Genomic DNA, 12,117 nt, shown 5'->3' with positions numbered 1-12,117 from the left:
ATAGTTCCGAAACGTTGCGTTCTAGACAATATTTAATTATTACAAAAATTAAAGACCATTAAATTATGCATATAACGAGTATCAATTCGTTCAATTCGGTCCAGTAGTATGGCAGAAATCGAAAGATAAAGAATGGTGATATTTACCAATTTTGCTGATAAACGCATTAAAGTCACATTCAAACGTTGGTCACACGGAAATGATCATTCTAAATAATAAATCATACAATGTAAGTCGCAGAGCATCAAATTAGCATTATGCATCAAGTAATACTTGCTAAGAAAACGAACATATTTGTATCCAACTCTCCATGAAATTACTTAAAAAGTGGTATTCTGAATTAAACTAATACACATGTACATTTAATTAACATTAAAATTATTATAACTAAATTTTGCTAATATTACATAATATATACGACGTTGAAAAAATATTTAAAGGTTTAAATGTGAATGATCGTTTCCATGTGACGAACGTTTGAATGTCACTTCATCTTTCGATTTCTGCCATACTACTGGACCGAATTGAACGAATTTATACTCATTACACGCAGAATTTAATGATCTTTAATTTTTGTAATAGCGAAAATCTGAAAAAAGTCCAAGAATTTTACCATCTTTTGGTCCTCCTGAGTCGAGCGGCTGTCGAGCAACCGTGTAAAACTAGGATACTTATATTTCATGTCAACTGAACAAATCAAGACGATAATTAGCTTTCCAATACTTTTTTCCAAGTGAACCGTCTAATTTGATTGACCTATTTTAGGTTATAAGTTATTACCCTTCATAGAAAATATGTAGGTATTCCAATGTAACGGTTTGATTTGTCGCTTGACATTGAATTTGGGGAATACTTATACTAAGTTATCTTTATGAAATTTCTTCATAGTTGAGAATATATGAATGTTGAATCGATATATAATGCCAGTATTTTATACTAAAATAGATATTGAAAGGACCTCGTTGGACCTCGCGATCTTATTAATCAGACATTTTGTTATTCTTGTTTTTCTGATAACATTCTTAATATATTTATTTACATTCATTGAGGATAATGAAGTACAGGTAAATAAATTTACACTATTTTTGTTACACTTTATTTTCAAGTACTTCAAAGAGAGGCATGGAAAAAATTACAAAATGATAAAAAATCGTACTACATATATATCAAAGTGGCATGTTGCTTACGTATGTCTGACAAAAATTACGTAGTTGGTATTTGTTTATAATTGCGCAAAAACTAATTACTAATAATTATTAAGTTAAATCTAAAGACTGGTTCGACGATATCCTGCGTTCTTTCTCCTAGATATAGTATCAAAAGTACTTGACTAATCAAATGAAGTTAGAATTGCATGTGTTAAAATTAAATAACTACATCGATGAGAGTTTGACTTGTAGCCTTTCGAGCAACCCCTATGGAGTATAGAGGAGGTACATAATTTGTGCGCCACACTGATGCATTTGGCAGCAGTGAATCGGTTTTAGAATCGCGGTACACTCCTTATTAAGGCATTAGCCCCCCAGCTAAACTTTTACTTACTTACTAATAATATATCCTCAATCAACGGACGATGCACAGATCAAGATATCATTAACAGAATAAACAAGGCCAGAATAACATTTAAAATTCTAAACAATATTTGGAGATTTAAACCGTAGATACTTTCAACTTACCAAACTTCAAATTTTCAATTGAATTGTCAACTCATTATTGCTGTATGGTACAAAGACCTGGAAAACTACACCGCCGTTAATTAACAAATACCAAGTATATATTTATAAACCTTGTCTGTAAATAATGTATGAATATCCTGGCCAAACACTACTTTCTACAAATGTTGATTTTTAGAGCTTGTATGATGAGATGTAACTGAAGAAATGGAGGAGGGTTGTTCACACTTTAAGGTGAAAGAGCAACAACATTGCTGGCAAAACTACTGAGCGGGACCCACAAACCTGTAGAAGAACTGGTCGTTCCAGACAGACATGACAAAGAAAAATTAAATATAGGAGATCAAAACGGTAATCTATTTTTGCGAGATATAAAATCAATTTTAAAAAACCGAACCCACTGATGAACCTTTACTGGAACTCTATGCTCCATGTAGAAGTAAAAAGAATGTACGATGAATAGAGTCGTAGACATAACACTTCGAGTAATAGCATCGATAATGATTTACAATACTGCCAAACGTTCGGGGCCCAACACCAGCAAAGAGAAGAGTGTTAGCATATGCGTGCCAGAATATTATTATGTATGGAGCACCTGTGTGGAACGAAGCAACCAATATGCACGTAAATAAAAAAAGACTTGAAGGCGCACAGAGAGTCATGGCTTTGAGTGTCTGCTCGGCGTATCGGACAACTTCAACTGAGGCAGCCTTGGTGATATCGGGTCTGGCGCCCTTGCATCTTCTCTCAAGAGAAAGAGAACGACTCTTTCTCAAGGGTGAAGACCCAGGGCAAGCAGAGAGATGGAGAGAAACCGCACAGGGCAGCAGTGGCAGGCAGAATGGGAAGTATCACAAAAAGGAAGATGGATATATAAGCTCATCCTAAATATAAATATGTGGATTAAAAGAAAGCATGAAGAGGTAAACTTCTATCTTACTCAAATATTGAGTCACCACGGAAATTTTGGGAGTTACCTGTGTAAAATTGGAAAGAAGGAAGTCGCGGAATGCCGATACTGTGCTGAACCCAATGATACTCCAGAACACACAATGTTTGCTTGTCCAAGATGTGAACAGGAAAGATGTGAGGCACGCATGACGATTGGTAGCAACATCTCCGCAGATACCTTCTTAAAATCGGCAACAGAAAGAAGAGAAAACTTTGAAGCCATCTCAAAACTGGCCCAAAATATACTAGAGGCAAAATACAGTGAAGAGCAGGGGTAATGAAAAAAAAGGAACAGTCCGGCGTCTACTTGAGGAGATGCGTCCAGCGGGTCCAGGTAGACGTGGCAGGAGCGAGGGGGTGACGTTTAGTGGGTAGTGTCCTCCAGGCAGCTTAAGGAGAGATTGAGTCCCACACTCCGTACGTAAAGGTATTTTACACCACCAAAAAAAAAAATCGATAATGATAGCATCGACGTTGACAATGTATAATCTCATTGCAGACTTAAAAAACGTTGGCATACCAAAAATACTGAAATCAATAATTTGGTACTAAACTTCCTTGTTCTTTTAGTTTGTTTCCTTGTTCGTAGGATACACAGTGTTTTTTGGTACTAAAGATTTCTTGTTCTTTAAGATTCTAAGAGATTTAATTACGAAAAAAACTGCCAGTTTAAAATATAAAACTGTAGATCAAGCCTATTTTTCCTAATAGTCCTAACTAAGTAATGAAGCGTGCTGAGAACTTTCGACCATTAAATAGTAATATATCAATTTCCTACCTGGCAAAAGAGTACGACAGGGAGACTTCGACAAAGCTGTTTACAGCCAACACTAGAATAAATCTTCCGTCAAATGGACTGAACCAACAAAGGATTAAAAATAAATGGAGATTATCTTAACCATCTAAGATTTGTTGATGATATAATTCTAATCGCCAATAGTCTTAAAGAACTACAAGTACAAATTAACGAACTAAATACAGCCACCTTAAAGTAGGTTTCAAAATGAATTTAACAAAAACTATAGTAATGTACAACACACTACTGGAAATAGTAGAAGAATATACAGGGTCCGGCAATAGTGCGTCGGGCATCTGTAGCTCCTAGAATAAAAAACTTGAGAATTTTGTTTAAGTGCAAACCTAAAGTATGTACTAGGATGTGTTTCAGGAAAATATTTTAACTTCTATAGGGTGGCTCAAAAAAGTGTGAGTGGATTTTTGGATTTTTGGCTTCCTTTCAGATCATTTTACATAATCCTAAGATGTGAGTAAATATATTTCGATAATTCCAGAGATATTAATAAATAAATAAAAATATATATATTTTTCAACCTTCTTAAAAAAATTATTACAAATACAAGAATTGTCCTGAAATCAAAATTATATTAGGTATTTACTTTAGATGGTCTATTCTTACTTTGCTATAAATATTTTATTCTTAAATCATATAGGATGTTCCAAATTGTACACCAAACTTTCTAAAATATAAAATATTTTTCTTTGCTTTTTCTTTAAATGGAACTGTATATTATTTTTTTATTAGATGGAGAGTTAAAAACTGAACATTTTTTGTTTTTAAAGTATTTCAAAATGTTTAATGCGATTCAATGAGAGAAAAATCAATGGATGGCTTAAATAAAAATTTACTGTGGAAAATGCCATTTGAAATATAAAATCAATAATTACAACATACTAAATATAAAACATGTTCATTTTTAATTCTCCATCTATCGATAAAATATTCAAGGTGTTCCATTAAAAAAAATATTTTATATTTTAGAAAGTTTGGCCTAGAATTTTGAACATCCTGTATGATTTACGATTACCATATTTATAGAAAAGTAAGTGCAGACCACCTGAAGTGCTGATATAGTTTTGATTTCAGGACATGATTTTCAGGACATGCTACCTGATATAGTTTTGATTTCAGGACAGTTCTTGTATTTTTAATAATTTTTTTAAGACAGACTAAAAATTATATATTTTTTATTTATTTATTAATATCTCTGCAACTATGGAAATATATTTACTCATATTTTAGGATTATGTAAAGTGATCTGAAAGGAAGCCAAAAATGCAATAATATACAGGATGTTCCATTAAGCCGCCTTAAGCTGCAGGGGACAAATACATTGTCACTGTACCCACTACTGCCTCAACCATAAAACACACAAACGTCTAGAAAAAAACATTCAGTTACAAGAACCTGAACTCCCATGAAAGATATTCTGAAAGAAAAGAAAAAAAAACAGAAAAGGAACAAGGAAAATAAGGAGCAGATCAAAGGAAGTGTCAGTAACATTAAAAGTAAGAAAGGATTCAGAAATCTTAAGGCTTTTGCAGGTAACGTTAAGATGAAGAATTTAGATAGAAACATATGGCACAAGAAACAAAATAATAATAAAAAAACTATAAAGGAAAATGAGTGATATTATTGCCTAATTTGTAATGAAAAGTACGAAGATCCTCCCAACGACGATTGGATACAATGCTATAAATGTGGTTTGTGGGCTCACGAAAATTGCACGAGTGGTGAGAGCACATCAATAGGATTTGTCTGTGACTTCTGTGCCAATTAAACTGTGTTCGTGATTACCCCACACACTATCCGTAATTATCCCATAGACCACGGGGTAATCGCGGACACCAAGGTTTCCTATTTCTTGTTATAATTTTATTTTATTTTGATATTTATCTACGTTGATTATGATAACTTACTTCCCCTAGGAGATGCAAGACCTTGTCGTTGGTGGGGAAGTTTCTGGTCAGGTGCTGGGGGGAATCTCCCTCCTATTGGCTTAACCGCCTGGACCAAGAGGAGACAACCTCACCAAAAACCTAAATCCTACGATGGCGGCACCAGGTCAAAGGGTTGCAAGATAGAGGACTAGCCATTACTGGCCCCAACCTTGGGGCATCAGGGGCACCCCATTGTATTTACCCCTTACTTCCACATGCGGGGCTCAGTAGAAGTGGACCGACTATCCCTAGCGACTCGTGGGAACACTATGAGATCTAGTACTAAAAACACCACCGGTGAAGCTGTGGGGAAGCCCCCTAGCGACACTGGAAACATTACAAATGAAAGTTCCAAGAGACCAAATCCAAAGGAAACTACAAGAGGAGCGGCTGACCCTTGCTTGGGATCATCCTCCACAAGTTGTACACAAGCGACTACCTTCTCCAGCAAGGGTCGGGAGCCTACCTCTAAATCCAATAAGCGACACAAGCTACCGTTTCGTCTACCCGGCCTGGATCAACCAGGTGGGCTAGACGAACCTCTGAGAGTGGGTCTTAGTGGAGCAGAAGCACGGAGATACCTCCGACTGCTCCACGAAGGACTTGCTCGAGAGAAAGCGAAAACACTCCTTCGAAAAGGGGAGAGTAAAGAAACCTAGAAACAACCTGACTCGTCTCCATCAAAGGGCAAGAGGGGGAGCAAGAACCTCTCCCTCTTCTCCAGCAGAGAGAGAAAAAAGCCACCCATACAGCACATCAAATCACATTTACGATGTGTTTACATTATTAGATGTAGACACAGGGTGACGCAATTCCTCCGATGTAAATATGCTACGTTTACACATTGTAGTTCAACACGTATGCACAAAGGTTAAACGTCCGCCTCACAATGTAGCCACAGTATAGCATTTACGTATACACAAAGTAAGGGATACACAGTGCTTGTGTATTACGTTTAAACTCTGTTGTGTAAACAGAGTTGCAGCTGCAGAGTTGCAGTTGTGACTACCGCGTATATACGTATTTTGCTTCGTATATACATCTTGTGCTAGATAAAACTACTTCTTATGAACGAATTTAGGAAATAATACAAGTTTTGATGTCTAACTTTTCGTTCTTTTTAAGAAATATTTATTCAATGATACCAATTATATCTTTTTAGAACAAAAATTAGGAAGGCAAAGCTTTGTATTTTGCAAAAGTATCTCGATCGTAAGTTCAAGAGAAGTAGCCTTAAAATTGTTCCATTTTTGTTTTGTATTAAATGTACCATTTTTCTTCCATAAAATGGATTTAGTGGTCAAAAAATAAAATACTTATATTTCTTTATATATCATGAAACGCAATAGCGCAAATAACACAATAATAATAATTATTTACACTGCAGAGACCAGAAGTAAGAAAACACTGTAAAAGGACAGAATTTGTATCAAAATGTATTAAAAATATAAGTACCTAGTATAACAACATACTAAAATGGTAAACACTGGTATATCGCCACGATTTGGTGGACCTCGTTTAGTCATTTTTTTCTCCTCTTTTCCCTCCAAACAGTTGGTTTGTTAGCATACTCATTCAACGAGCACTCTGTTGGATTTACTACTACGGTGGACCGGTCTGTATATGATTTGTCAAATTAATTTTCGAACTTATACCTTTTCGGTAATTTATAAATACATCTACTATATGACATGCCAAAAATTAAGTGCATCCAATATCTCTGTGTCTACCTTGCGGTGTTGACTTTCAAACATGGATATATTTATTCCAACCAAGATAAAAGGTATTCTTGATTTAAGAGCATTCATTTTGATCAAATTTATGTGATGCTTTTTTAGTTATTAAATAAAAGTAAAAAAAAACTAATTTACAAGTACACAGTGTTCAGGATCTAGTCGGATAGATTATTTTGTTGTAGCGAATCGATGTAACGGCATCGTCGGCGTCGATGACAGAATTGAGTATTAATTCTATGGTTTATAATCATTTACTTTATTTATTGTCCATTTCGTCACTTTATTTTAATTACCAGCTAAATACTGGGTTGTTTTATATAGCAAATATTTAGACTACTATGTCTTGAAACTATATCTTTCTATGAAATTTTTCTATTTGTTATTTCTAAAATTTATAATTTTGGATTGTTTTGGGTTTTAAATTGGATATTAAAAACTATTTAATGTATTGTTTCAATTCATTCTTTTAATTCGACTAGTTATTATTATTTCTTAATTGTATTAGTTAGACAGGTTGTTAGTATTTTGTTGGATCCAATCGATGTAAGCGGCAGTGTCGACGTATATTGATGGGAATCCAGAGGTTCCGCATGGACTGTATCCCCAGGAAACCACACCGATCAGTTGAGAGTTAATGACCAATGGGCCACCGCTGTCACCGCTGCAGACGGCTTCGTTGCTTGAAGATGAACGGGTCGTGGTGCAAACGTTAAGGGCAGATCTGAAGGGGTTGATGATTCCAGAGATTGCAGCAATTGTAAGGGCGCATTCTAAATCATAACAAATCATTAATAATTCGTAATAATTACTTTAAGACTTGTTCTTACGAGTTTTTGCCAAGATTGGAAGCTGAACAAATTGAAGATTGTTGGGTGAGTCGTTGCTTGGAGGTCCAAGGGATCCCCAACCCGAAACGATAGCATCACCACTAGGTACGGAACCAGCAGCTGGAAGGGCGATGGGTTGTACGTTGACACCGTACGTTAGAAGACTAGCCAAACGGATAACGGCGATGTCGTTAGCAGAAACAGTGGAACCTCTATAAAAAGAAATGTCAAAATTATTTTATTTCCTATCGTTTAAAAAACAAAGTTACTTACCCTGGGTACTCTGCGTGGTTAATATAATAAGAAACGCCTACAGTTTGTTGGTTGGCAATTCCACTGTCGGTTTGCAGCAGAATACCGGCAGTTACTCTGAACTGTTCAGCGGAATATTGTGTGCAATGAGCAGCCGTAAGGACCCATCTAAGATATAAATTATTTTTTAAGAAAAGAAAAATATAAACCTCAAATCGATAGATCGATATTTCAATCTTGATTTAAAATGTATAACTAAACTCTGTGTGTAATAATAACTCTATTAACATCTACAAATAAAAAAAGTGTTATTACCTTTGACTGAGAATGGAACCTCCGCAAATGTGGAATAGGAAATTTCCAGAAATGACACGCAGAGAAATTTGGTAGGGGAACTGGTTTCTGGCGGCGTTCGATCCAGCAACTATTTTCAACCCGGAACTGTTTGAGTACTGTCTGGGTACTGTTGGGTACCACTCTGGCTGGATATATCCATCAGCTAAAGAAGAAAAGCAATTAATATTACAGTTCCTTAATGGTTACAAAACAGTGAGTGACTAATAAATTTATCCTGCTGATCATCCAAACAATATTGTCTGGATTTTAATGCGTGTAACAGAGAATAATATAAGTGACCGGTTGACAGACAGAGAGACAAAATCAAAAGCGGCATACAGTGTTGCCGGTTTTTTACGTTAGTAGGAAAATATGTGTAGAAAAATATAAGCTATTTTAAAAACTTTCATGTGTACTACTGAAATGAAGATAATATATCTAAGCTAAATATAATCTATTACAGCTGCAGTAAAATGAGTAACACACCTAATAGTGAGAAATAAAGTTCCAACCATAGATGCAATATTTTTCTTAAACGCCTACTTGCGCGGTTTGAAATTTTGATGCAAAATACGGCAATACCGCATAGAAGAAATGTATCAATCCAATTTTTATCTCAGTTTAATTTATTTGAATTTCCATTAAACTCTCCACATCACTGTCTTACACGTTAAAATTCAGACCGCACAGTTTCGATGATCAAACTGGTATAGAGTGCTCTAGGTATCAGACAGGAGCAGTGTAAACACTTTAGGTTCAAACATACGAAATCAAAATTTAAAGTAGATCTATGTGGCAACCATCCAGCTACATCAAAACACCGGTTCCCGATAGATCACCGAAGTTAAGCGACGTAAAGCGATGCTAGTGGATGGACGGGTGACCGTCTCGAAACTCTGTCGTGCTGTTGTTCCATGAGAAGGGTATAAAAATCTATTGACACGCACTGCTCATTCACGCCGATTTGAGACCGGATGAGATCGGATATCACGTGAGTAAAAGTCGATTTAGACACTCGTCAAGTCGGTAGGCTATTGACCATGATATGGCCGAGGGCCGCGGTTCAGATTCTGCGTAACAAACTAGGCCCTCTCCAGATTAGCCCTTGCAGCAAAAAGGAGACGTTAAATTAAGATTTTCTAAAGCAAATCTAATATATCGGTGACCAAAAGACTAGAAGATCAAGCGCAAAAAGTATGCTTAGTGTTTAATGAGAAGAAAACTAAGTTTATGGAGTGATCAAATAGAGATTGTGAGAAGGAAAGATGTCTTCAAATAAGTTCTGAGAGAGGGAAACGATACAAGTTTTAGGAAATAGATACATTCACATATCTAGGAACCGTATTTCTAAGGAAACCAAATGTAACTCAACAAATTGTGGCAACAATAATGGCAGAAAATAGATGTGTTAGCGCGCTATTGAAAATTATTAACAGTAGGAACATCTCTAGAAGTTTAAAAATCAGAATGTACCAAACAATGATACAACCAATAATAGTGACTATGCATGTGTTCAATGCAGCAGAAAGTTCGAGGCTAGAGATTTGGGAAAGAAAAATACTGAGGAAGATTTTTGGAGGAAAGAAGATAGACAACATATGGACCAGAAGAACAAATGAAGAATTAAAGCAACTATATCGGGCACCGAGTATAACGGGAGTAGTGAGAGCACAAAGACTGAGATGGCTAGGACACTTTGAAAGAATGGCTGAAGAAAGAGTTCCTAGTATGAAATGGAATAAAGGCGAAAGATAGAAACAAATGGAGAAAGATAACTAATCAAGCCTTTTAGTCTTTTAGGCTTTTAGAACTATTATATATTTAAGCGTTGATAGAACTATGATCACAAAACCATCCCCCTTTAGAACTTCATCCTGTATAGTGTTAAGAAATGAAAGTAAATAAAGCGCCTCTTGTGATTGTTCGCATACTAAAAATTTCAATTAATAGCTGTATATGTTTTTAATATATTTTTTAAATTAATAAAGTAACATATTACATTTAACTGGAATATATTACAATTATATAAATTACATGCTTGTTTTCTAAAAGTTTAAGACACTAATTATAAAATTTGAATATAATATATTATACTAGTATATTTTTGTCGTGGTCATTACAATAAAACTGCCACTTTTAGTACCTACTGCAATTCACACGCAATATTTTTTTACAAATAATATCCGACAACACTAAAATCATTGAAACTTCCGGCTGATAACCAAAATTGAAAAATATAACAGCACTTTTTCTTTTGAACCATATGAAGGAATATTATAGTTTTAGAATACTATAGTTTTAGAAATAGAAATATTCTTTGGCCATATAAAAATTACCCTATTATGTTTTTGTTTTTGAAATAATATAAAATATATTAGAATTGTCTAATTACTAATTATAACTTGTAAATCTCTGACAATAATTAATTTTTTTTTATCAAGATGATATTTTAGACGGTAACTGACATATATTATGTCATAATATTTTTATTTTAAATATATGTATATGTAATATAATTTAAATTAATACCCTAGCATAGGAATATTATACTAAGAAAACATTTATACATTCACAAAATAAAACAAAATCTAGTAATATAATTTGAAAACGACGAAAATTGAATTAAAATTAAAAAAAGTTATGCGCAAACTTTTTTTTCAAAATATGATTATTAAATTTTCGCAATTTTTACACCATTTGATGGTGGCGCCTTTAGTGTTTGATCGCATGGTTAGTCTTTTATTCCTATTTATAGCCATTAAAGAAACAGTTCTAACGGGGAATGTTTTGTGATCATCATGATGATGTAATATTAAATGTTGTATTACCTAGCCGTACATTTTCAGAAAAAGCTACTTTTTTGTCCCAGAGACAAATATATTTTGGGTAATAAACCTCAGTAATAAACCCACTAACCAACGCATAGAAATTATTCGATCAACTTAAATATGCTTACCCAATGCTGCTACCACAACAGCTGCTAATACCAGAAGAATCTTCATGTTTGTTTACTAAAAAATAGTGTACTTTATCCATCAAGCAAGGAACGTTTTTATACTATATCCCAGTTTCCTTATCAAATGGTATGTCCTTTATCACAATATCAATAATTTTCACCCCCACTTGTATCCAGTTATACACACCGAAAAAACAAATTATTTGATCATAATAAAAATGAAGTATACAAAATTGCTTTGAAACTGACGAAATATTTATATAAAATTATTCATAAAATGTAACGACTTTATTTAGTTCATTTAAATAGGTATGTTGAGGTACTTTAATATTTCTTTCTTCAAACGTCAGAAAATTATTAATTTTTGCGACGTGATTGACAATATAAAAAAGTCAATTTAATGCCTAGGCATAAAAATAAAGCACTTTTACGCCTTAGCTTTACGCCTTAAAGTATAAAAGTACGAAAATATATTATTAACCTGACATACAGTGGCAAGTTCAACGAGAGTAATCATAGTTCTTGATATACAGGTTGTCCCAGAAATAAGTGCAAGTATTTTAAAGGTTGGGAGATCTCGATAAAAGAAACATATTTTCTCTTTATCGTTTTTCAAATAAGTCCAAAATAACGGAGTTATTTTACTT

The 12,117-nt window shown here is 34.3% G+C and overlaps 2 protein-coding genes across 2 annotated transcripts; one reads left to right on the top strand and one right to left on the bottom strand.

Annotated features, from left to right (window-relative positions):
• The first annotated feature begins 2,569 nt into the window (after window positions 1-2,569).
• Window positions 2,570-2,902, top strand: LOC115877958. Its single transcript, XM_030894309.1, has one exon. It carries the CDS (start codon window positions 2,570-2,572, stop codon window positions 2,900-2,902), a length of 333 nt encoding a protein of 110 aa, XP_030750169.1.
• A 4,643-nt stretch (window positions 2,903-7,545) lies between these two features.
• LOC115877858 (trypsin alpha-3-like) lies at window positions 7,546-11,743 on the bottom strand. Its single transcript, XM_030894199.1, has 5 exons — window positions 11,471-11,743; window positions 8,494-8,677; window positions 8,200-8,346; window positions 7,927-8,138; window positions 7,546-7,869 (listed from the first exon to the last, which is right to left on the bottom strand). Exons 1-5 carry the CDS (start codon window positions 11,514-11,516, stop codon window positions 7,601-7,603), a joined length of 858 nt encoding a protein of 285 aa, XP_030750059.1. The 5' UTR covers window positions 11,517-11,743; the 3' UTR covers window positions 7,546-7,600.
• Between the last annotated feature and the right edge of the window lie 374 nt (window positions 11,744-12,117).

This window comes from Sitophilus oryzae, unplaced genomic scaffold, assembly GCF_002938485.1.
Source record: "Sitophilus oryzae breed Bouriz unplaced genomic scaffold, Soryzae_2.0 scaffold_1499_pilon_pilon, whole genome shotgun sequence".
Classification (NCBI taxonomy): Eukaryota; Metazoa; Arthropoda; class Insecta; order Coleoptera; family Curculionidae; genus Sitophilus; species Sitophilus oryzae.
This window is presented reverse-complemented; position numbering and strand designations above follow the sequence as displayed.

Coding starts and splice junctions, on each gene's coding strand:
- LOC115877958 (XM_030894309.1), top strand. CDS start 2,570: ATGTGGATTAAAAGAAAGCATGAAGAGGTAAACTTCTATCTTACTCAA.
- LOC115877858 (XM_030894199.1), bottom strand. CDS start 11,516: ATGAAGATTCTTCTGGTATTAGCAGCTGTTGTGGTAGCAGCATTGG. Junction 8,347..8,493: donor GGTTCCATTCTCAGTCAAAG/GTAATAACACTT, acceptor TTTATATCTTAG/ATGGGTCCTTACGGCTGCTC. Junction 8,139..8,199: donor AACCACGCAGAGTACCCAGG/GTAAGTAACTTT, acceptor TTCTTTTTATAG/AGGTTCCACTGTTTCTGCTA.